The 20,809-nt window shown below is 60.5% G+C and overlaps 1 protein-coding gene across 7 annotated transcripts; it reads right to left on the bottom strand.

Annotated features, from left to right (window-relative positions):
* Positions 1-21: 21 nt before the first annotated feature.
* Positions 22-19,197, bottom strand: ILVBL (ilvB acetolactate synthase like). 7 transcript variants are annotated; one of them, XM_040653957.1, is made up of 17 exons: positions 19,042-19,197; positions 17,801-17,841; positions 15,798-15,918; positions 15,500-15,701; positions 13,559-13,686; positions 13,324-13,462; positions 11,747-11,858; positions 11,564-11,663; positions 10,141-10,238; positions 8,697-8,833; positions 8,465-8,599; positions 7,050-7,164; positions 2,490-2,659; positions 2,335-2,405; positions 2,172-2,243; positions 1,950-2,055; positions 22-414 (listed from the first exon to the last, which is right to left on the bottom strand). In XM_040653957.1, the coding sequence occupies exons 1-17, from the start codon at positions 19,180-19,182 to the stop codon at positions 236-238; spliced, it is 2,067 nt and encodes a 688-aa protein (XP_040509891.1). In that variant the 5' UTR covers positions 19,183-19,197; the 3' UTR covers positions 22-235. The 7 variants fall into 7 exon arrangements, with proteins under 7 accessions (XP_040509891.1, XP_025001531.2, XP_025001533.2 ...); XM_025145763.3 differs by having other exon boundaries at positions 15,798-15,980; positions 18,909-19,062; XM_025145765.3 differs by having other exon boundaries at positions 18,909-19,062.
* Positions 19,198-20,809: the final 1,612 nt, after the last annotated feature.

The raw sequence follows: 20,809 nt of genomic DNA, 5'->3' as shown, positions 1-20,809 counted from the left end.
TGGCACGGTGTGGGCACACAGTGTGGGCACACAGTGCTGCTTTATTGCTCGGGGACACCGCTGTGCCAACGGTGGCGATGCAGCGCCGCTGCCACCATCACCGGCACCGCTCTGCGCTCGGGGACGGCGCGGCGGCACCTCCGTGTGCCCCATGGGGGGAGCAGAGGACAGAGCAGGGGACAGTCCTGCGTGCCCCACTGAGGGGGGGGCGGTTGGGGGGCAGAGGGGCCGTCCCCTACACGGAGATGGAGCCCTCGCGGAAATCGGTTTTGCCGATGAGGGCGTTGATGAGGACGGGGCGGCCCCGGCGGCACTCATCCTGCGCGGTGCGGAGCACAGCATCCAACTGCTTGCTATCCGGCCGGCCCAGCACGAAGCCTTTGCCCCCCAGAGCTTCGGCTGCTGCATGGTAATCTGCAGGGGGGGGACAAGAGGGGGGGGACACAAGGATGGTGGCTTTGTCACCCGCGCCGTAGAGGGGGGGATGTAGGGCTGCCGGGGGTGGGTCGCAATGGGGTGACCTCGGAGCAGGGGGTGCGCTGCTGCCGGGTGTAGATTGATCCCCTTTAGGGTGGCAATGTCACCTGGCATGGACTGAGCCAAGGGGACACAGTGCCACCAGCACGGCCTGGTCCTCAGGGTGACAGCAGTGCCATAGAGGGGGACACGAGGACAGCAGATGTGGCACAGTCTGCGGTGATGCAGTGCCACCAGCACGGCCCCATCCAAGGCCACACGGTGCCACCAGGCATGGCCCGATCCAAGGCCACACGGTGCCACCAGCACAGCCCCATCCAAGGCCACACGGTGCCACCAGCACGGCCCCATCCAAGGCCACACAGTGCCACCAGCACGGCCCCATCCAAGGCCACACGGTGCCAGCAGGCATGGCCTGACCAAGGCCACACGGTGCCACCAGGCACGGCCTGGTCCTCAGGGTGACAACAGTGCCATAGAGGGGGACACGAGGACAGCAGATGTGGCACAGTCTGCGGTGACGCAGTGCCACCAGCATGGCCCCATCCAAGGCCACACGGTGCCACCAGCACAGCCCCATCCAAGGCCACACAGTGCCACCAGCATGGCCCCATCCAAGGCCACACGGTGCCACCAGCACAGCCCCATCCAAGGCCACACAGTGCCACCAGCATGGCCCCATCCAAGGCCACACGGTGCCACCAGGCATGGCCCCATCCAAGGGGACACGGTGCCACCAGGCACAGCCTGGTCCTCAGGGTGACAACAGTGCCATAGAGGGGGACACGAGGACAGCAGATGTGGCACAGTCTGCGGTGACGCAGTGCCACCAGGTATGGCCCTATCCAAGGCCACACGGTGCCACCAGCACAGCCCCATCCAAGGCCACACGGTGCCACCAGCACGGCCCCATCCAAGGCCACACAGTGCCACCAGCACGGCCCCATCCAAGGCCACACGGTGCCACCAGCACGGCCCCATCCAAGGCCACACAGTGCCACCAGCACGGCCTGGTCCTCAGGGTGACAACAGTGCCATAGAGGGGGACACGAGGACAGCAGATGTGGCACAGTCTGTGGCGATGCAGTGCCACCAGCACGGCCCCATCCAAGGCCACACGGTGCCACCAGCACAGCCCCATCCAAGGCCACATGGTGCCACCAGCACGGCCCGATCCAAGGCCACATGGTGCCACCAGCACGGCCCCATCCAAGGCCACACGGTGCCACCAGCACAGCCCCATCCAAGGCCACACGGTGCCACCAGCACAGCCCCATCCAAGGCCACACGGTGCCACCAGCACAGCCCCATCCAAGGCCACACGGTGCCACCAGCACGGCCCCATCCAAGGCCACACAGTGCCACCAGGCACGGCCCATCCCACCCCACGGTGACACAGCGCCACCGAGAGCCCCCAGCTGAGGGCAGCTGTCCCCCCCCCACGCGTTGGGGACAGCGGGGACAGTGCTCACCCACGAACTCGAGGCCGCACGCCACGTTGCTGCCCAGCATGGCCACCTGCTCCCGGGCAATCTGGCTCCAGCACGCGTCGTTGCCCACCAATGCGATGATGGGAGTCTGCAGGGACAGAGACACCCCGGTGCCACCCCACCGTGGGGACAACACCCCAAACTGTGTCCCCCCCCCCCCCCATTCTCCGCCTCCCCACGGACCCCATTGCGGTGCCACCTCACCTTGTGCCGCACGAAGGTGTCGAACTCCATGAGGCTGTATCCCAGTGAGCCGTCACCGTAAATGACCCAAACCTGCCAGGTGACACCCGGGGGGGTGACAAACGCCACACGCGGCACCGCTGCCCCCCACGCTGCGCCCCACCCCCCACCCCCCACCCCATACCTCTGCTTCGGGCCGGCACAGTTTGGCACCCAGAGCGAACCCACCGCCGACTCCCAGCGTGCCGAAGGCGCCTGCGGGCACAGCAGCAACCAACGTCACCCCTCGGCTGTGTGTGCGCCCCCAAAGGGGGGGCGGCGCACTGTGGGGGTCCTCACCGGGGTCCAGCCAGGAGAGGGGACGGCGGGGACGCACGATGTAGGCGGCGGTGCCCACGAAGTCCCCCCCGTCGGCCACCAGGAGGCTGTCGGGGGGCAGCAGAGCGTCCATGCGGTACAGCACATCCATGGGGTTCAGGTGCTGAGCGGTTGGGGTCGCTGCCTTCTCCCTGGGGAGGAGAACCCCCACCCCGATGAGGTGAGATTGGCTGCCCCCAGAGTGGAGATGGGGCTGCGCTCTGCCGCTGGAAATGGGAAGGGAGCCCCCCCAGGATGGAAAGGGGATGAGGTTTCCCACCCCAAAAGAAGCCGAGAACCTGAAATGGGGTTCCCCCCAAAAACGGACACGAGGACCCCCTCACTGCCCATGGAAGCTGCTGCCCCTGTCCCCATACTAATGTCTGTCCCCATCCTAACGCCTGTCCCCATCCTAACGCCTGTCCCCATCCTAACGCCTGTCCTTGTTCCCATTCCCACATCTGTCCCCATCCCTCTCCACCTTCCCCAGCCTGTCCCCGTCCTGATGTCCGTCCTCGTCCCCATCTCCATCCCTGCCAACTGCCCCAAAGCCGCTCCCATCCCGAAGCCAACCCTCACCCCCTCACCTGTCCCTACCCTGATGTCAATCCTTGTCCCCGTTCCCGTTTCATTCCCAATCCCCAAATCAGTCCTCCTCCCCCTGCCTGTCCCTAACCCCATTCCCGTCCCCATCCCCATCCCGTCCCCATCCCCATCCCATCCCATCCCATCCCCATCCCCATCTCCATCCCCATCTCCATCCCCATCCCCATCCCCATTCTCATTCCCATCTCCATCCTAAATCCCATCATCTCCATCCTCATCCCATCCCCATCCCCGTCCCATCCCCATCCCCATCCCCGTCCCATACCCATCCCTGTCTGTCCCCATCCCATCCCACCCCCATCTCCATCCCATCCCATCCCATCCCCATCCCCATCTCCATCCCCATCCCCATCTCCATCCCATCTCCATCCCCATCTCCATCCTAAATCCCATCATCTCCATCCTCATCCCATCCCCATCTTCATCCCATCCCACCCCATCCCATCCCATCCCATCCCATCCCATCCCATCCCATCCCATCCCATCCCCGTCCCATCCCCATCCCCATCCCATCCCATCCCATCCCATCCCATCCCCATCCCCATCTCCATCCCCATCTCCATCCCCATCCCCATCCCCATCTCCATCCTAAATCCCATCATTCCCATCCCATCCCCATCCCCATCCCATCCCATCCCATCCCATCCCATCCCATCCCATCCCATCCCCATCCCATCCCATTCCATCCCCATCAGGTCCCCATCCCTGTCCCACCCCCATCCCATCCCATCCCATCCCATCCCATCCCATCCCACCCCATCCCACCCCATCCCATCCCACCCCATCCCATTCCATCCCCATCAGGTCCCCATCCCCGTCCCACCCCCATCCCCATCCCATCCCATCCCATCCCATCCCCATCCCCATCCCATCCCCATCTCCATCCTAAATCCCATCATTCCCATCCCATCCCCATCCCATCCCATCCCATTCCATCCCCATCAGGTCCCCATCCCCGTCCCACCCCCATCCCCATCCCATCCCATCCCATCCCATCCCATCCCATCCCATCCCATCCCCATCCCCATCCCATCCCCATCTCCATCCTAAATCCCATCATTCCCATCCCATCCCCATCCCCATCCCATCCCATCCCATCCCCATCCCATCCCATCCCATCCCATCCCCGTCCCCGTCCCCATCCCATCCCCATCCCATCCCATCCCCATCCCATCCCATCCCCATCAGGTCCCCATCCCCGTCCCACCCCCATCCCCATCCCATCCCATCCCATCCCCATCCCCATCCCCATCCCATCCCATCCCATCCCATCCCATCCCATCCCCATCTCCATCCCCATCCCCATTCTCATTCCCATCTCCATCCTAAATCCCATCATCTCCATCCTCATCCCATCCCCATCCCCGTCCCATCCCCATCCCCATCCCCGTCCCATACCCATCCCTGTCTGTCCCCATCCCATCCCACCCCCATCTCCATCCCATTCCATCCCATCCCCATCCCCATCTCCATCCCCATCCCCATCTCCATCCCATCTCCATCCCCATCTCCATCCTAAATCCCATCATCTCCATCCTCATCCCATCCCCATCTTCATCCCATCCCATCCCATCCCATCCCATCCCATCCCCGTCCCATCCCCATCCCCATCCCATCCCATCCCATCCCATCCCCACCCCATCCCATCCCATCCCCATCCCATTCCATTCCATCCCCATCAGGTCCCCATCCCCGTCCCACCCCCATCCCCATCCCATCCCATCCCGTCCCACCCCCATCCCCATCTCCATCTCCATCCTAAATCCCATCATCCCCATCCCATCCCCATCCCTATCCCACCCCATCCCATCCCATCCCATCCCATCCCCATCCCCGTCCCCATCCCATCCCATCCCATCCCATCCCATCCCATCCCATTCCATCCCCATCAGGTCCCCATCCCTGTCCCACCCCCACCCCATCCCATCCCATCCCATCCCATCCCCATCCCCATCCCATCCCCATCTCCATCTCCATCCTAAATCCCATCATTCCCATCCCATCCCCATCCCTATCCCACCCCATCCCATCCCATCCCATCCCCATCTCCATCCCATCCCATCCCATCCCATCCCATCCCCATCCCCATCCCATCCCCATCTCCATCTCCATCCTAAATCCCATCATCCCCATCCCATCCCCATCCCTATCCCGTCCCCATCCCCATCCCATCCCATCCCATCCCATCCCATCCCCATCCCATCCCATTCCATCCCCATCAGGTCCCCATCCCTGTCCCACCCCCATCCCCATCCCATCCCCATCTCCATCTCCATCCTAAATCCCATCATTCCCATCCCATCCCCATCCCCATCCCCATCCCATCCCATCCCATCCCATCCCATCCCATCCCATCCCATCCCATCCCCATCCCCATCCCATCCCCATCTCCATCCTAAATCCCATCATTCCCATCCCATCCCCATCCCATCCCATCCCATTCCATCCCCATCAGGTCCCCATCCCCGTCCCACCCCCATCCCCATCCCATCCCATCCCATCCCATCCCATCCCATCCCCATCCCCATCCCATCCCCATCTCCATCCTAAATCCCATCATTCCCATCCCATCCCCATCCCCATCCCATCCCATCCCATCCCATCCCATCCCATCCCCGTCCCCGTCCCCATCCCATCCCCATCCCATCCCATCCCCATCCCATCCCATCCCCATCAGGTCCCCATCCCCGTCCCACCCCCATCCCCATCCCATCCCATCCCATCCCCATCCCCATCCCCATCCCATCCCATCCCATCCCATCCCATCCCATCCCATCCCATCCCATCCCCATCTCCATCCCCATCCCCATTCTCATTCCCATCTCCATCCTAAATCCCATCATCTCCATCCTCATCCCATCCCCATCCCCGTCCCATCCCCATCCCCATCCCCGTCCCATACCCATCCCTGTCTGTCCCCATCCCATCCCACCCCCATCTCCATCCCATTCCATCCCATCCCCATCCCCATCTCCATCCCCATCCCCATCTCCATCCCATCTCCATCCCCATCTCCATCCTAAATCCCATCATCTCCATCCTCATCCCATCCCCATCTTCATCCCATCCCATCCCATCCCATCCCATCCCATCCCATCCCATCCCATCCCATCCCCGTCCCATCCCCATCCCCATCCCATCCCATCCCATCCCATCCCATCCCCACCCCATCCCATCCCATCCCCATCCCATTCCATTCCATCCCCATCAGGTCCCCATCCCCGTCCCACCCCCATCCCCATCCCATCCCATCCCGTCCCACCCCCATCCCCATCTCCATCTCCATCCTAAATCCCATCATCCCCATCCCATCCCCATCCCTATCCCACCCCATCCCATCCCATCCCATCCCATCCCCATCCCCGTCCCCATCCCATCCCATCCCATCCCATCCCATTCCATCCCCATCAGGTCCCCATCCCTGTCCCACCCCCACCCCATCCCATCCCATCCCATCCCATCCCCATCCCCATCCCATCCCCATCTCCATCTCCATCCTAAATCCCATCATTCCCATCCCATCCCCATCCCTATCCCACCCCATCCCATCCCATCCCCATCTCCATCCCATCCCATCCCATCCCATCCCATCCCCATCCCCATCCCATCCCCATCTCCATCTCCATCCTAAATCCCATCATCCCCATCCCATCCCCATCCCTATCCCGTCCCCATCCCCATCCCATCCCATCCCATCCCATCCCATCCCATCCCCATCCCATCCCATTCCATCCCCATCAGGTCCCCATCCCTGTCCCACCCCCATCCCCATCCCATCCCCATCTCCATCTCCATCCTAAATCCCATCATTCCCATCCCATCCCCATCCCATCCCATCCCATCCCATCCCATCCCATCCCATCCCATCCCATCCCATCCCATCCCATCCCCACCCCCACCCCACCCCACCCCATCCCACCCCCCCCGGGCACTCACCGGTTCGCCCTCTCCTTTTTCTGCTCAGCCTCCCGCAGCCGCTGCAGCCAATGTGTGGGGCAGGAGAAGCCCCGCAGCCTTTGTGCCAACCCCACCACGAAGGAGGCGGCGTCGCCTGCAGGGACGGCACAGCTCTCCCCATCCACCGCCATATAAAATCGCACCCATCCTTAACCCCAAACCCCGCTAAATCGGGGCCCCAAATCCACTCCTGTTCGAATCCCCCATACGCCCCCTTCGGTTGGACCCCCCCCCCCCCCAAAAAAAAATGGCCCCAAAAAAGCCACGCCGAAGCTGACCGAATTGACCCCAAAGCCTGTGGGGTTGGATCCCACAGCTGGCTTGGTTGGAAGCCAACATCCGGCTCAGCTGAGCCCCAAAACTGCCTGAACTGTCCCCAAAACGCAGCTCCGTTGGACCCCAAATCTCCCCATGGTTGGACCCCAAGAAGCGGCACATTTGGGTCCCAAATATGGCTGAAGTGGCCCCAAAACTCAGCTCTGTTGGGTTCCCAATCTGCCTGGCGTGGATCCCCCACGAACCCATCAGCTGAACCCCAAATGAAGCTAAAGTGGCCCCAAAATTCAGCACAACACAAAATGTGCTCCGTTGGGGCATCAAAAATGGATGAATTGGCCCCAATCCGCAGCTCTGCTGAACCCCAAACCCGCCCCGCATGGACCCCAAAGTGGTCTCTGTTGGACCCCACAACCCTCTGAGCCCACCTCAATCCCAACACCCACCCCATAGCGCAGGGATGGCAGTGGGGTGGGGGCTGTCACCCCATAGCGCAGGGATGGCAGTGGGGTGGGGGCTGTCACCCCATAGCGCAGGGGTGGCAGTGGGGCTGTGCTCACCCCATAGCACAGGGATGGCAGTGGGGTGGGGGCTGTCACCCCATAGCGCAGGGATGGCAGTGGGGCTGTGCTCACCCCATAGCACAGGGGTGGCAGTGGGGCTGTGCTCACCCCATAGCACAGGGATGGCAGTGGGGTGGGGGCTGTCACCCCATAGCGCAGGGATGGCAGTGGGGTGGGGGCTGTCACCCCATAGCGCAGGGGTGGCAGTGGGGCTGTGCTCACCCCATAGCACAGGGATGGCAGTGGGGTGGGGGCTGTCACCCCATAGCGCAGGGATGGCAGTGGGGCTGTGCTCACCCCATAGCACAGGGGTGGCAGTGGGGCTGTGCTCACCCCATAGCACAGGGATGGCAGTGGGGTGGGGGCTGTCACCCCATAGCGCAGGGATGGCAGTGGGGTGGGGGCTGTCACCCCATAGCGCAGGGATGGCAGTGGGGCTGTGCTCACCCCATAGCGTAGGGGTGGCAGTGGGGCTGTGCTCACCCCATAGCGCAGGGGTGGCAGTGGGGCTGTGCTCACCCCATAGCGCAGGGGTGGCAGTGGGGCTGTGCTCACCTCGCACAGCGATCCGTGGCCTCCAGAAGACGTCGGCGTTGCGCAGCAGCTGCACTCTGTCCCGGTTGACGGCGACGATGACGGCCCCACGTCCAAAGAGCCGCCCGTAGGAGAGGCGGAAATCACAGACGGAGCCTTTTTGGGGGGGGGGGGACACATGGAGGGGATGGGATGTGGGGGACGGGGGGACGTTGTGGGGTCACCCCACGCCATCCCCGCCCCGGGGACCCACCTGCCAGCAGCACCAGGTCGGCATCGCGGAGGGCATCGCGGCGGTTGTGGCGCAGGAGGAGGGGGCTGTCGGGGGGCAGAAGCCCCCGTGCTGCCCCACCGAGGTAGCATGGGATGCCCAGGGCTTCCAATGCGTCCCTGAGCGGCCCCAAAAGAGGATCGATTAACCCCAAAAAGGGATCGGTTGGGACTCAGAATGGGCTCCGGACCCAAAGTCGGTTTGGTTGGACCCAAAATCTGTTTGGTTGGACCCAAAGTCTGTTTGGTCGGACCCAAAGTCGCTTTGGTCGGACCCAAAGTTGGTTTGGTTGGACCCAAAGTCAGTTTGGTCGGACCCAAAGGGACCCAAAGTCGGTTTGGTCGGACCCAAAGTCGGTTTGGTTGGACCCAAAGTCATTTGGTTGGACCCAAACTCGGTTTGGTTGGACCCAAAGTTTGTTTGGTTGCACCCAAAGTCGCTTTGGTTGGACCCAAAGTTGGTTTGGTTGGACCCAAAGTCGGTTTGGTTGGACCCAAAGGGACCCAAAGTCGGTTTGGTTGGACCCAAAGTAATTTGGTCGGACCCAAAGTCGGTTTGGTTGGACCCAAAGTTGGTTTGGTTGGACCCAAAGTTGGTTTGGTTGGACCCAAAGTCGGTTTGGTTGGACCGACCCAACGTTGGTTTGGTCGGACCGAAAGGGACCCAAAGTCGGTTTGGTTGGACCCAAAGGGACCCAAAGTCGGTTTGGTCGGACCCAAAGTTGGTTTGGTTGGACCCAAAGGGACCCAAAGTCGGTTTGGTTGGACCCAAAGGGACCCAAAGTCGGTTTGGTCGGACCCAAAGGGACCCAAAGTCGGTTTGGTTGGACCCAAAGTCGGTTTGGTCGGACCCAAAGGGACCCAAAGTCGGTTTGGTTGGACCCATTGGACCCAAAGTCATTTGGTCAGACCCAAAGTCGCTTTGGTTGGACTCAAAGTTGGTTTGGTTGGACCCAAAGTTGGTTTGGTTGGACCCAAAGTCGGTTTGGTTGGACCCAAAGTTGGTTTGGTTGGACCCAAAGGGACCCAAAGTCGGTTTGGTCGGACCCAAAGTTGGTTTGGTCGGACCCAAAGGGACCCAAAGTTGGTGTGGTTGGACCCAAAGTTGGTTTGGTCGGACCCAAAGTCACTTTGGTTGGACCCAAAGGCTCACGAAGTCATCGCCAAAGCGGCCGATTCTGCCCCAAAACCAATTCCACCTCTCCCCAAATGGGCCGACCCCAAATCATTCCCTCCGTCCCCCCCAAACCACCCCATCCATCCCCGGACTGAACGACCCACTCCCAAAGGCGTCCAATTGTCCCCACACCACCTCATCCGTCCCCAAACCGGACGACCCACCAACCTCAGTTGTCCCCATACCGCCCCATTCCGTCCCCCATAGGGCCGCCCTGACCCCAAACCGTCCCCTCCGTCCCCAAACCCACCGCAGCTCCTCGGCCGGCGTGGGTGGCAGCATGGCCTGACTTCCCACCAGCACCAATGGCTTCGTGGCACGGCTCAGCAGCTCGGCGCACCGCTGCATCTGTTTGCCCCCCGCCCCCCAAAAACAGCTCCGTCAGATCCCCCCCAAAACTGGACGGATTGGCCCCAAATCCCAGCTCGGATGGACGCTAAACCGGGCTCTGTTGGATCCCCCAAATGGGTGAGGGCGTCCTCCAAAAAGCGGCTCCATTCAGCCCCAAACGACGCTGAATTGACCCCCAAAACCCACCCTTTTTGCGCCTCAAGTTGAGCCCCACTGCCATCCCTGTGCTATGGGGTGACAGCCCAAAACTGGCTCAACCACCCCCCAAAATTGGCTCCATCATCCCCCCAAAATTGGCTCAACCGCCCCCCAAAATTGGCTCAACCTCCGCCCAAAATTGGCTCAACCATCCCCCAAAATCGGCTCCATCATCCCCCCAAAACTGACTCAACCACACCCCAAAATTGGATCCATCATCCCCCAAAAGTGACTCAACCATCCCCCAAAATTGGCTCAATCACCCCCCCAAAATTGCCTCAACTACCCCCCAAAATTGACTGAACCGCCCCCCAAAATTGGCTCAACCACACCCCAAAACTGACTCAACCACCCCCCAAAATTGGCACAACCACCCTCCAAAATTGGCTCCATCATCCCCCCAAAACTGACTCAACCATCCCCCCAAAACTGGCTGAACCACCCCCCAAAATTGACTTAACCATCCCCCAAAATTGGCTCCATCATCCCCCAAAATTGGCTCAACCGCCCCCCAAATTGGCTCAACCACCCCCCAAAATTGGCTCCATCATCCCCCCAAAACTGACTCAACGATCCCCCCAAAACTGGCTCAACCACCCCCCCAAAATTGGCTCAACCACCCCCCAAAATTGGCTCAACCACCCCCCAAAACTGACTCAACCATCCCCCAAAATTGGCTCAACCGCCCCTCAAAATTGGCTCCATCATCCCCCCAAAATTGACTCAACCACCCCCCAAAATTGGCTCCATCATCCCCCAAAACTGACTCAACCATCCCCCCAAAACTGGCTGAACCACCCCCCAAAATTGGCTCAACCATCCCCCAAAACTGACTCAACCATCCCCCAAAATTGGCTCAACCGCCCCCCAAAATTTGTCAACCATCCCCCAAAATTGGCTCCATCATCCCCCCAAAACTGACTCAACCACCCCCCAAAACTGACTGAACCACCCCCCAAAATTGGCTCAACCACCCCCCAAAACTGACTCAACCACCCCCCAAAATTGGCTCCACCATCCCCCCAAAACTGACTCCACCATCCTCAAATGGACCCCAACCAGACCCCAAACCCAACCAAACCGGCCCCCCAAAACCCCAAGGCACGTTGAGGGACAAACCCAACCTCATCCTCGGTGGCCAACGGCACCTTCACGGGTAATGGGGTGACATCCCGGGGTTCCCAGGCACCCACAAATAGGTTACGGACGTAGTTCTTGAGGTACCTGGGAGGAAGGGGACGTTTTGGGGTGTCAGCCTTTTGGGGTCACCGGGAGCACCCATGGGTGGGGGTGGGATGGGTGCTCACCACTGTATCAGCTTCCCCCGCAGCCCCCGGGTGCTTTTGGGGCCGCCCACCTCCTTTTCCACCACGTGGAAGGGGTAGAGGACATCGATGGGGAGCTCCACGAAGACGGGACCTGTGGGGGGTGTGGGGGGGACCCCAAAAACTGAACGTGGCGGGGTGATGCCAATAGCACCCAAAGCAGCGCCCCAAAATACCACCGGCACTCGTAAAGGGGGGGTGAGGGCACCCCAAATCCTCCCAGGGGGGCTCTGGGGTCCCCTCATTGTACCGGGGGTCCCAAAACATACGGTGATGATGTATGGGGGGTGAGGGGACCCCAAAAAATGAGCATTGTGGGGTTGACATCAACAGTACCCAAAGCGTCACCCAAAAGGAGCGCCCCAAAATGGCGCCCATAGGGGGGGAGGTCACCCCAAATCCTCCCGGGGGGGTCTCTGGGGTCCCCTTGTTGTATTGGGGGGTCCCAAACCATAGGGTGATGATATATGGGGGGTGAGGGGACCCCAAAAAATGAGCATTCTGGGGTTGACACCAACAGTACCCAAAGCGTCACCCAAAAGCAGCGCCCCAAAATGGCACCCATAGGGGGCGAGGTCACCCCAAATCCTCCCGGGGGGGTCTCTGGGGTCCCCTTGTTGTATTGGGGGGTCCCAAACCATAGGGTGATGATATATGGGGGGTGAGGGGACCCCAAAAAATGAGCATTGTGGGGTTGACACCAACAGTACCCAAAGCGTCACCCAAAAGCAGCGCCCCAAAATGGCACCCATAGGGGGCGAGGTCACCCCAAATCCTCCCGGGGGGGTCTCTGGGGTCCCCTCATTGTACCAGGGGTCCCAAACCATATGGTGATGATGTATGGGGGGTGAGGGGACCCCAAAAAATGAGCATTCTGGGGTTGACACCAACAGTACCCAAAGCGTCACCCAAAAGCAGCGCCCCAAAATGGCACCCATAGGGGGCGAGGTCACCCCAAATCCTCCCAAGGGGGGGCTCTGGGGTCCCCTCATTGTACTGGGGGTCCCAAAACATACGATGATGATGTATGGGGGGTGAGGGGACCCCAAAACATGAGCACTGTGGGGTTGACACCAACAGCACTCAAAGCATCACCCAAAAGCAGCGCCCCAAAATTGCACCCATAGGGGGCGAGGTCACCCCAAATCCTCCCAAGGGGGGGCTCTGGGGTCCCCTCATTGTACCGGGGGTCCCAAAACATACGATGATGATGTATGGGGGGTGAGGGGACCCCAAAAAATGAGCACTGTGGGGTTGACACCAACAGCACCCAAAGCATCACTCAAAAGGAGCGCCCCAAAATGGCACCCAGAGGGGGTGAGGTCACCCCAAATCCTTCCGGGGGGGTCTCTGGGGTCCCCTTGTTGTATTGGGGGGTCCCAAACCATAGGGTGATGATATATGGGGGGTGAGGGGACCCCAAAAAATGAGCATTGTGGGGTTGACACCAACAGTACCCAAAGCGTCACCCAAAAGCAGCGCCCCAAAATGGCACCCATAGGGGGCGAGGTCACCCCAAATCCTCCCAAGGGGGGGGCTCTGGGGTCCCCTCATTGTACCGGGGGTCCCGGACTGCGCGGTGGCGATGGCGTGGCGCAGCGTGGGGACGATCTGCCGCACGGTGCGCACGGAGACGCACGCCTTGCACAGCGTCCTAAAGAGGGACAGCTGGTCGATGTCCTGCAGCGCTCCACGTCCCTGCGGGAACACCCCGAGATGAGCGAGGGGATCCCCAAAAGAATGGGGGCGTGGGGTGGGTTCGGGGTCCTAAATCCCTTCGTTCATCCTACGGACCTTCTGCAACGAGGCGGCCGCCCCGCCGATGAGCAGCAGTGGGGATTCGGCCATCTGAGCGTTCTTGATGGCCGTCACCGCGTTGGTGACACCGGGGCCGGCGGTGACGACAGCCACACCGATGCGACCTGGGGGAGAATTCAGTTTGGGGTGGGGGTAAATGGGGGGAATCCCCCTGCTGGGAGACCCATGGAGTGCTCCATTCAAACAAGGCCCCACATAACGGGGACACCCCCAAATCCTCCATCCTTTGGGGAAGACGAAGGCGTTGGCCATGAGCTCTGTCTGCCCTCATCCCATTGACCCTGGAGATCCCAAATTAGTTTGGGGTGAGAATAAATGGGGAGTGACATCGTCACTGAGAGATCCACGGTGTGCTCCACTCAACCAAGGCCCCACAAAACTGGGGACACCCCCAAATCCTCCATCCTTTGGGGAAGACGAAGGAGGGCAGCGTTGGCCATGAGCTCTACCACCATCATCCCATTGACCCTGGAGATCCCAAATTACTTCGGGGTGACAATAAATGGGGAGAAAACGCTTCAGGGAGAGACCACGGAGCGCCCCACTCAACCAAGACCCCACAAAACGGAGACACCCCCAAATCCTCCATCCTTTGGGGAAGACGAAGGCGTTGGCCATGAGCTCTATCTGCCCGCATCCCATTGACCCTGGAGATCCCAAATTACTTCGGGGTGAGAATAAATGGGGAGAAAATGCTTCAAGGAGAGACCACAGAGCACCCCACTCAACCAAGACCCCACAAAACGGGGACACCCCAAAATCCTCCATCCTTTGGGGAAGACGAAGGAGGGCAGCGTTGGCCATGAACTCTACCACCATCATCCCATTGACCCTGGAGATCCCAAATTATTTTGGGGTGACAATAAATGGGGAGAAAATGCTTCAAGGAGAGACCACGGAGCGCCCCACTCAACCAAGACCCCACAAAAGTGGGGACACCCCCAAATCCTCCACCCTTTGCGGAAGACGAAGGAGGGCAGCGTTGGCCATGAACTCTGTCTGCCCTCATCCCATTGACCCTGGAGATCCCAAATTACTTCGGGGTGAGAAGAAATGGGGAGTGACATCGTCACTGAGAGATCCACGGTGTGCTCCACTCAACCAAGACCCCACAAAAGGGGGACACCCCCAAATCCTCCATCCTTTGGGGAAGACGAAGGCGTTGGCCATGAGCTCTATCTGCCCTCATCCCACTGACCCTGGAGGTCCCAAATTACATCAGGGTGAGAATAAATGGGGAGAAAATGCTTCAAGGAGAGACCACACAGCTCCCCACTCAACCAAGACCCCACAAAACGGGGACACCCCCAAATCCTCCACCCTTTGGAGGGCAGCGTTGGCCATGAGCTCTACCACCATCATCCCATTGACCCTGGAGATCCCAAATTACTTCGGGGTGACAATAAATGGGGAGAAAACGCTTCAGGGAGAGACCACGGAGCGCCCCACTCAACCAAGACCCCACAAAACGGAGACACCCCCAAATCCTCCATCCTTTGGGGAAGACGAAGGCGTTGGCCATGAGCTCTATCTGCCCGCATCCCATTGACCCTGGAGATCCCAAATTACTTCGGGGTGAGAATAAATGGGGAGAAAATGCTTCAGGGAGAGACCACGGAGTGCCCCACTCAACCAAGACCCCACAAAACGGTGACACCCCCAAATCCTCCATCCTTTGGGGAAGACGAAGGCGTTGGCCATGAGCTCTACCACCATCATCCCATTGACCGTGGAGATCCCAAATTGCTTCGGGGTGACAATAAATGGGGAGTGACATCGTCACTGAGAGATCCACGGTGTGCTCCACTCAACCAAGACCCCACAAAACGGTGACACCCCCAAATCCTCCACCCTTTGGAGGGCAGCGTTGGCCACGAGCTCTCCATTGCCTGCTGGGTCCCTCTGCCCCAGCTGTACCTGAGAGCCTGGAGACGGCATCGGCGGCGAAGACGGCGGTGGCCTCGTGCCGTGTGTCCACCACGCGGATGCCCACCTTCTCGGCGGCCACCAGGATGGGGGAGATGTGACCCCCGGCCAAAGTGAAGACGAAGCGGACGCCGTGAGCCTTCAGCACGTCGGCCACCAACTCACCACCGTGACGGGGGCTTTTGGGTTCCACCTGCAGGGTGGGGAGGGTGATGGGTTAGAAAACAAGGGGTGGATTAACTGGGGTGGGGGGGGAAAGAAACGGTGTTTTTGGCTCATTTCGCCCTACCTTGTGGAAGAGCTGGTAGAGGAGCCCCAAGTGATGGGCAGCGCCGAGCAGTGCCACCGCTGTTGTCACCAGGAGCACAGCAACGGCACAGCCCACGGCGGTGAGCAGATCCATGGTGATGCTGAGGACGTGAGGGGATGGTGACAAACCCAAAGGGCCACCCAACACCGGGATGGGGACCCACTGTGAGATGTGGTGACACCAAAAGGGGATGGGACATTAAGGGATGGTGACAAACCCAAAGGGCCACCCAACACCGGGATGGGGAACCCCTGTCAGATGTGGTGGCACCAAATGGGATGGTGACAAACCCAAAGTGCCACTCAACATCAGGATGGGGACCCCCTGTCAGATGTGGTGGCACCAAATGGGATGGTGACAAACCCAAAGACCCAAAGTGCCACCCAACACTGGGATGGGGAACCACTGTCAGATGTGGTGGCACCAAATGGGATGGTGACAAACCCAAAGTGCCACCCAGCACTGGGATGGGGACCCTCTGTGAGATGTGGTGGCACCAAATGGGAATGGGACATTAAGGGATGGTGACAAACCCAAAGTGTCACCCAACACTGGGATGGGGAACCCCTGTGAGATGTGGTGGCACCAAATGGGATGGTGACAAACCCAAAGACCCAAAGTGCCACCCAACACTGGGATGGGGAACCACTGTCAGATGTGGTGGCACCAAATGGGATGGTGACAAACCCAAAGTGCCACCCAACACCGGGATGGGGACCCCCTGTCAGACGTGGTGGCACCAAATGGGATGGTGACAAACCCAAAGACCCAAAGTGCCACCCAACACTGGGATGGGGAACCACTGTCAGATGTGGTGGCACCAAATGGGATGGTGAGAAGCCCAAAGACCCAAAGTGCCACCCAACACTGGGATGGGGACCCTCTGTGAGATGTGGTGGCACCAAATGGGATGGTGACAAACCCAAAGTGCCACCCAACACCGGGATGGGGACCCCCTGACAGATATGGTGGCACCAAATGGGATAATGACAAACCCAAAGACCCAAAGTGCCACCCAAGACTGGGATGGGGGACCCCTGTCAGATGTGGTGGCACCAAATGGGATGGTGACAAACCCAAAGACCCAAAGTGCCACCCAACACCGGGATGGGGAACCCCTGTCAGATGTGGTGACACCAAATGGGGATGGGACATTAAGGGGTGGTGACAAACCCAAAGTGCCACCCACCATTGCAATGGGGACCCCCTGTGGGATGTGGTGGCACCAAATGGGATTGTGACAAACCCAAAGACCCAAAGTGCCACTCAGCATCAGGATGGGGACCCCCTGTGAGATGTGGTGGCACCAAATGGGATGGTGACAAACCCAAAGGGCCACCCACCATTGCAATGGGGACCCCCTGTGAGATGTGGTGGCACCAAATGGGATGGTGACAAACCCAAAGTGCCACCCAACACCAGGATGGGGAACCCCTGTGAGATGTGGTGGCACCAAATGGGATGGTGACAAACCCAAAGACCCAAAGTGCCACCCAACACTGGGATGGGGAACCAATGTCAGATGTGGTGGCACCAAATGGGGATGGGACATTAAGGGATGGTGACAAACCCAAAGTGCCACCCACCATCACAATGGGGACCCCCTGTGGGATGTGGTGGCACCAAATGGGGATGGGACATTAAGGGGTGGTGACAAACCCAAAGTGCCACCCACCACCATTGCAATGGGGACCCCCTGTGGGATGTGGTGGCACCAAATGGGGACATCTCCCAGGGCCACCAATGGGGTTTCCAGTGCCAGCTCAATGATGGCGGTTAATCAAAGCTGGTTAAATTGAAGCCAGGTTAATTGAGCCCATCCCATTCCTAAGGTCATTTGCATAACTGCAGCCTAACGAAGGCGTCCCAGAAGGCCCGGCCTTCCTTCCCCCCAAGGGGAGGGCTGTTAATTTTGGGGTGCAGAATGTCACCAGATGGGTGACATTTTTGGGTTGCTGTTCCCCCCCCCCAAGGCACCGTACCTGCTGGGTGACAAGGAGGTGACAATCAGTGGGGACGGTCCCTGTTGGGGGGAGGGGTTCAGCTCATTCCTGGGGGGGGGGGGGTTACCCCAGATCCCCAAAACGGGGACCCTTCTGTCCCCGTCTTCCGACTGTCCCCACGGTCACCCCAATCCCCCCCGCTGTCCCCATGGCCATTTTTGGGCTCAGTGCCCTCCGACCCCCTCGAAGCTGCCGTGTCCGTACTGTTACCCCCCCACCCCAACGCCCCCCCAGCCCTACCCCTGTCCCCACACTGCCCCCCCCTGTGCTGTGCTGGGGACATCCTCAAACCTCTCCCAGCATCTGTGCCCCCCCCCAGCCCCCCCAAAACCCCCCCAGCTCTCACACCACCCCAATGTGCTGCCCATTCCCATGTCACCCTCCTCCCCCCCCATGTCATACGGGGTCTCCCATGGGGGGGGGGGGGGGGGGTTCATTTGGGGGTCTCATAAGGGGTGGCCTATGGGGGTTTCCGACTGGGTCTTATGTGAGGGGATCTCCCGTGGGGGTCTCATATGGGGAGGGGTCTCCTATGGGGGTTTCCCACGGGGGTCAAATCACACCCCAAATCCCAACGCTGCCTCTCCCTCATTCCACGCCCCCCCCCCACAGCCCCATGTCAGCCCTCACCCCCATGCCACGCTCCCTCCCCCCATCTCCCACGTCTCCCATCCCAATCCCATCTCACCCCCCCCCACGTCACCCCCCCCCCCCCCGCCCCATATCATTCCCCCCCCCCCGGTGCCATTAACCCCCCCTTAGGACTCATATCACACACCCCACCCCCACGTCACCCCCCAGACCCCGATCCTAATGACAACCCCATATCCCACATCCCCCCCCCCCTCAACCCCACGTCCCCCTCGGCCCCATGTTCCACCCCCCCCCCAGACCCATGTCCCATATTACTCCCCCCACCTCAGCCCCATGTCACCCCCCCACACTCCAACGCCATCCCCACATCCCATAATACCCACCCCCCGCCCCACACCCCCTATGTCCCATGTCACCCCCCCCCCCCCCCCCCCCCTCACCTCGCTGCCCCCGCCACCAACTGCCCCTTCCGGAAGAAGCGCCCCGCCCACACCTGGAGGCCACGCCCACATCTAGAGGCCCCGCCCACACGCGGGGGCGGTCCCGCCCACCCCCGTCTGGCCACGCCCCCTCCCCCTCCCCGTCCTTCCGGGGGATCGCGGAGCCGCCGAGATCACGTGACGCACCCTTCCGCCGCCGCGCACGCCGTCACGTGACTGTTCTTCCCCGCGCTGATTGGAGGATAAGGGGGCGGGCCTGGTGGGAAATGGGCGGGACAGGGGGCGGGGCCAAAGAAAAGGGGCGGGGCCATGGCGCCTCCCCGTCATCTCCCTACGTGGGGTCCCCCATGGAGGTCTCATATGAGGGAGTGCCCTATGGGGGCTTCCCATGGGGTTCTATGTGGGGAGGGTCTCCCATGGGGTCTCATATGAGGTGTTACATGGGGGGAGGGGTCTCCTATTGTGGTTTCCCGTGGGGTGTCATACGGGGTCTCCCATGGGGGGGGGGGGGGGGTTCATTTGGGGGTCTCATAAGGGGTCGCCTATGGGGGTTTCCGACTGGGTCTTATGTGAGGGGATCTCCCATGGGGGTCTCATATGGGGAGGGGTCTCCTATGGGGGTATCCCACGGGGTCACATATAGGGAGGGCTTCCTAAGGGGGGGTGTCATATGGGAGGGGGTTCCTATGGGGAGGGGTCTCCTATGGGGGTCCCCTATGGTATCTCATACGGGGGGGGTCTCATATGGAAGACTTCCATGGGGTCTCATTTTGAGAGGGGGGGTCTCCCATGGGGTCTTATATGGGAAAGCCGCATATGGGGAGGGGTCTCCTATGTTGGGGTCTCCTTGGAGGATCTCATAGGGGGAGGGGTCTCCCATAGGGTCTCATTGGAGGATCTCATACGGGGAGGGGTCTCCCATAGGGTCTCATTGGAGGACCTCCTATGGGGAGGGGTCTCCCATAGGGTCTCATTGGAGGATCTCCTATGGGGAGGGGTCTCCCATAGGGTCTCATTGGAGGATCTCCTATGGGGAGGGGTCTCCCATAGGGTCTCATTGGAGGATCTCCTATGGGGAGGGGTCTCCCATAGGGTCTCATTGGAGGACCTCCTATGGGGAGGGGTCTCCCATAGGGTCTCATAGGAGGACCTCATATGGGGAGGGGTCTCCCATAGGGTCTCATTGGAGGATCTCCTATGGGGAGGGGTCTCCCATAGGGTCTCATTGGAGGACCTCCTATGGGGAGGGGTCTCCCATAGGGTCTCATAGGAGGACCTCCTATGGGGAGGGGTCTCCCATAGGGTCTCATTGGAGGATCTCATATGGGGAGGGGTCTCCCATAGGGTCTCATTGGAGGATCTCCTATGGGGAGGGGTCTCCTATATTGGGGTCTCATTGGAGGATCTCATATGGGGAGGGGTCTCCTATGTTGGGGTCTCACTGGAGGATCTCCTATGGGGAGGGGTCTCCCATAGGGTCTCATTGGAGGATCTCCTATGGGGAGGGGTCTCCCATAGGGTCTCATTGGAGGATCTCCTATGGGGAGGGGTCTCCCATAGGGTCTCATTGGAGGACCTCCTATGGGGAGGGGTCTCCCATAGGGTCTCATTGGAGGATCTCCTATGGGGAGGGGTCTCCCATAGGGTCTCATTGGAGGATCTCCTATGGGGAGGGGTCTCCCATAGGGTCTCATTGGAGGATCTCCTATGGGGAGGGGTCTCCCATAGGGTCTCATTGGAGGATCTCCTATGGGGAGGGGTCTCCCATAGGGTCTCATTGGAGGATCTCCTATGGGGAGGGGTCTCCCATAGGGTCTCATTGGAGGATCTCCTATGGGGAAGGGTCTCCCATAGGGTCTCATTGGAGGATCTCCTATGGGGAGGGGTCTCCCATAGGGTCTCATTGGAGGATCTCCTATGGGGAGGGGTCTCCCATAGGGTCTCATTGGAGGAT

This window comes from Gallus gallus, chromosome 30 (genome assembly GCF_016699485.2).
Source record: "Gallus gallus isolate bGalGal1 chromosome 30, bGalGal1.mat.broiler.GRCg7b, whole genome shotgun sequence".
Classification (NCBI taxonomy): domain Eukaryota; kingdom Metazoa; phylum Chordata; class Aves; order Galliformes; family Phasianidae; genus Gallus; species Gallus gallus.
The sequence above is the reverse complement of the archived record's forward strand: the minus strand, read 5'-3'. Positions and strand labels throughout refer to the sequence as shown.

Coding starts and splice junctions, on each gene's coding strand:
- ILVBL (XM_040653957.1), bottom strand. CDS start 19,182: ATGACGGGGAGGCGCCATGGCCCCGCCCCTTTTCTTTGGCCCCGCCCC. Junction 10,239..11,563: donor CGTTGGCCACCGAGGATGAG/GTTGGGTTTGTC, acceptor GGGGGCAAACAG/ATGCAGCGGTGCGCCGAGCT. Junction 8,600..8,696: donor CGACCTGGTGCTGCTGGCAG/GTGGGTCCCCGG, acceptor CCCCCCAAAAAG/GCTCCGTCTGTGATTTCCGC.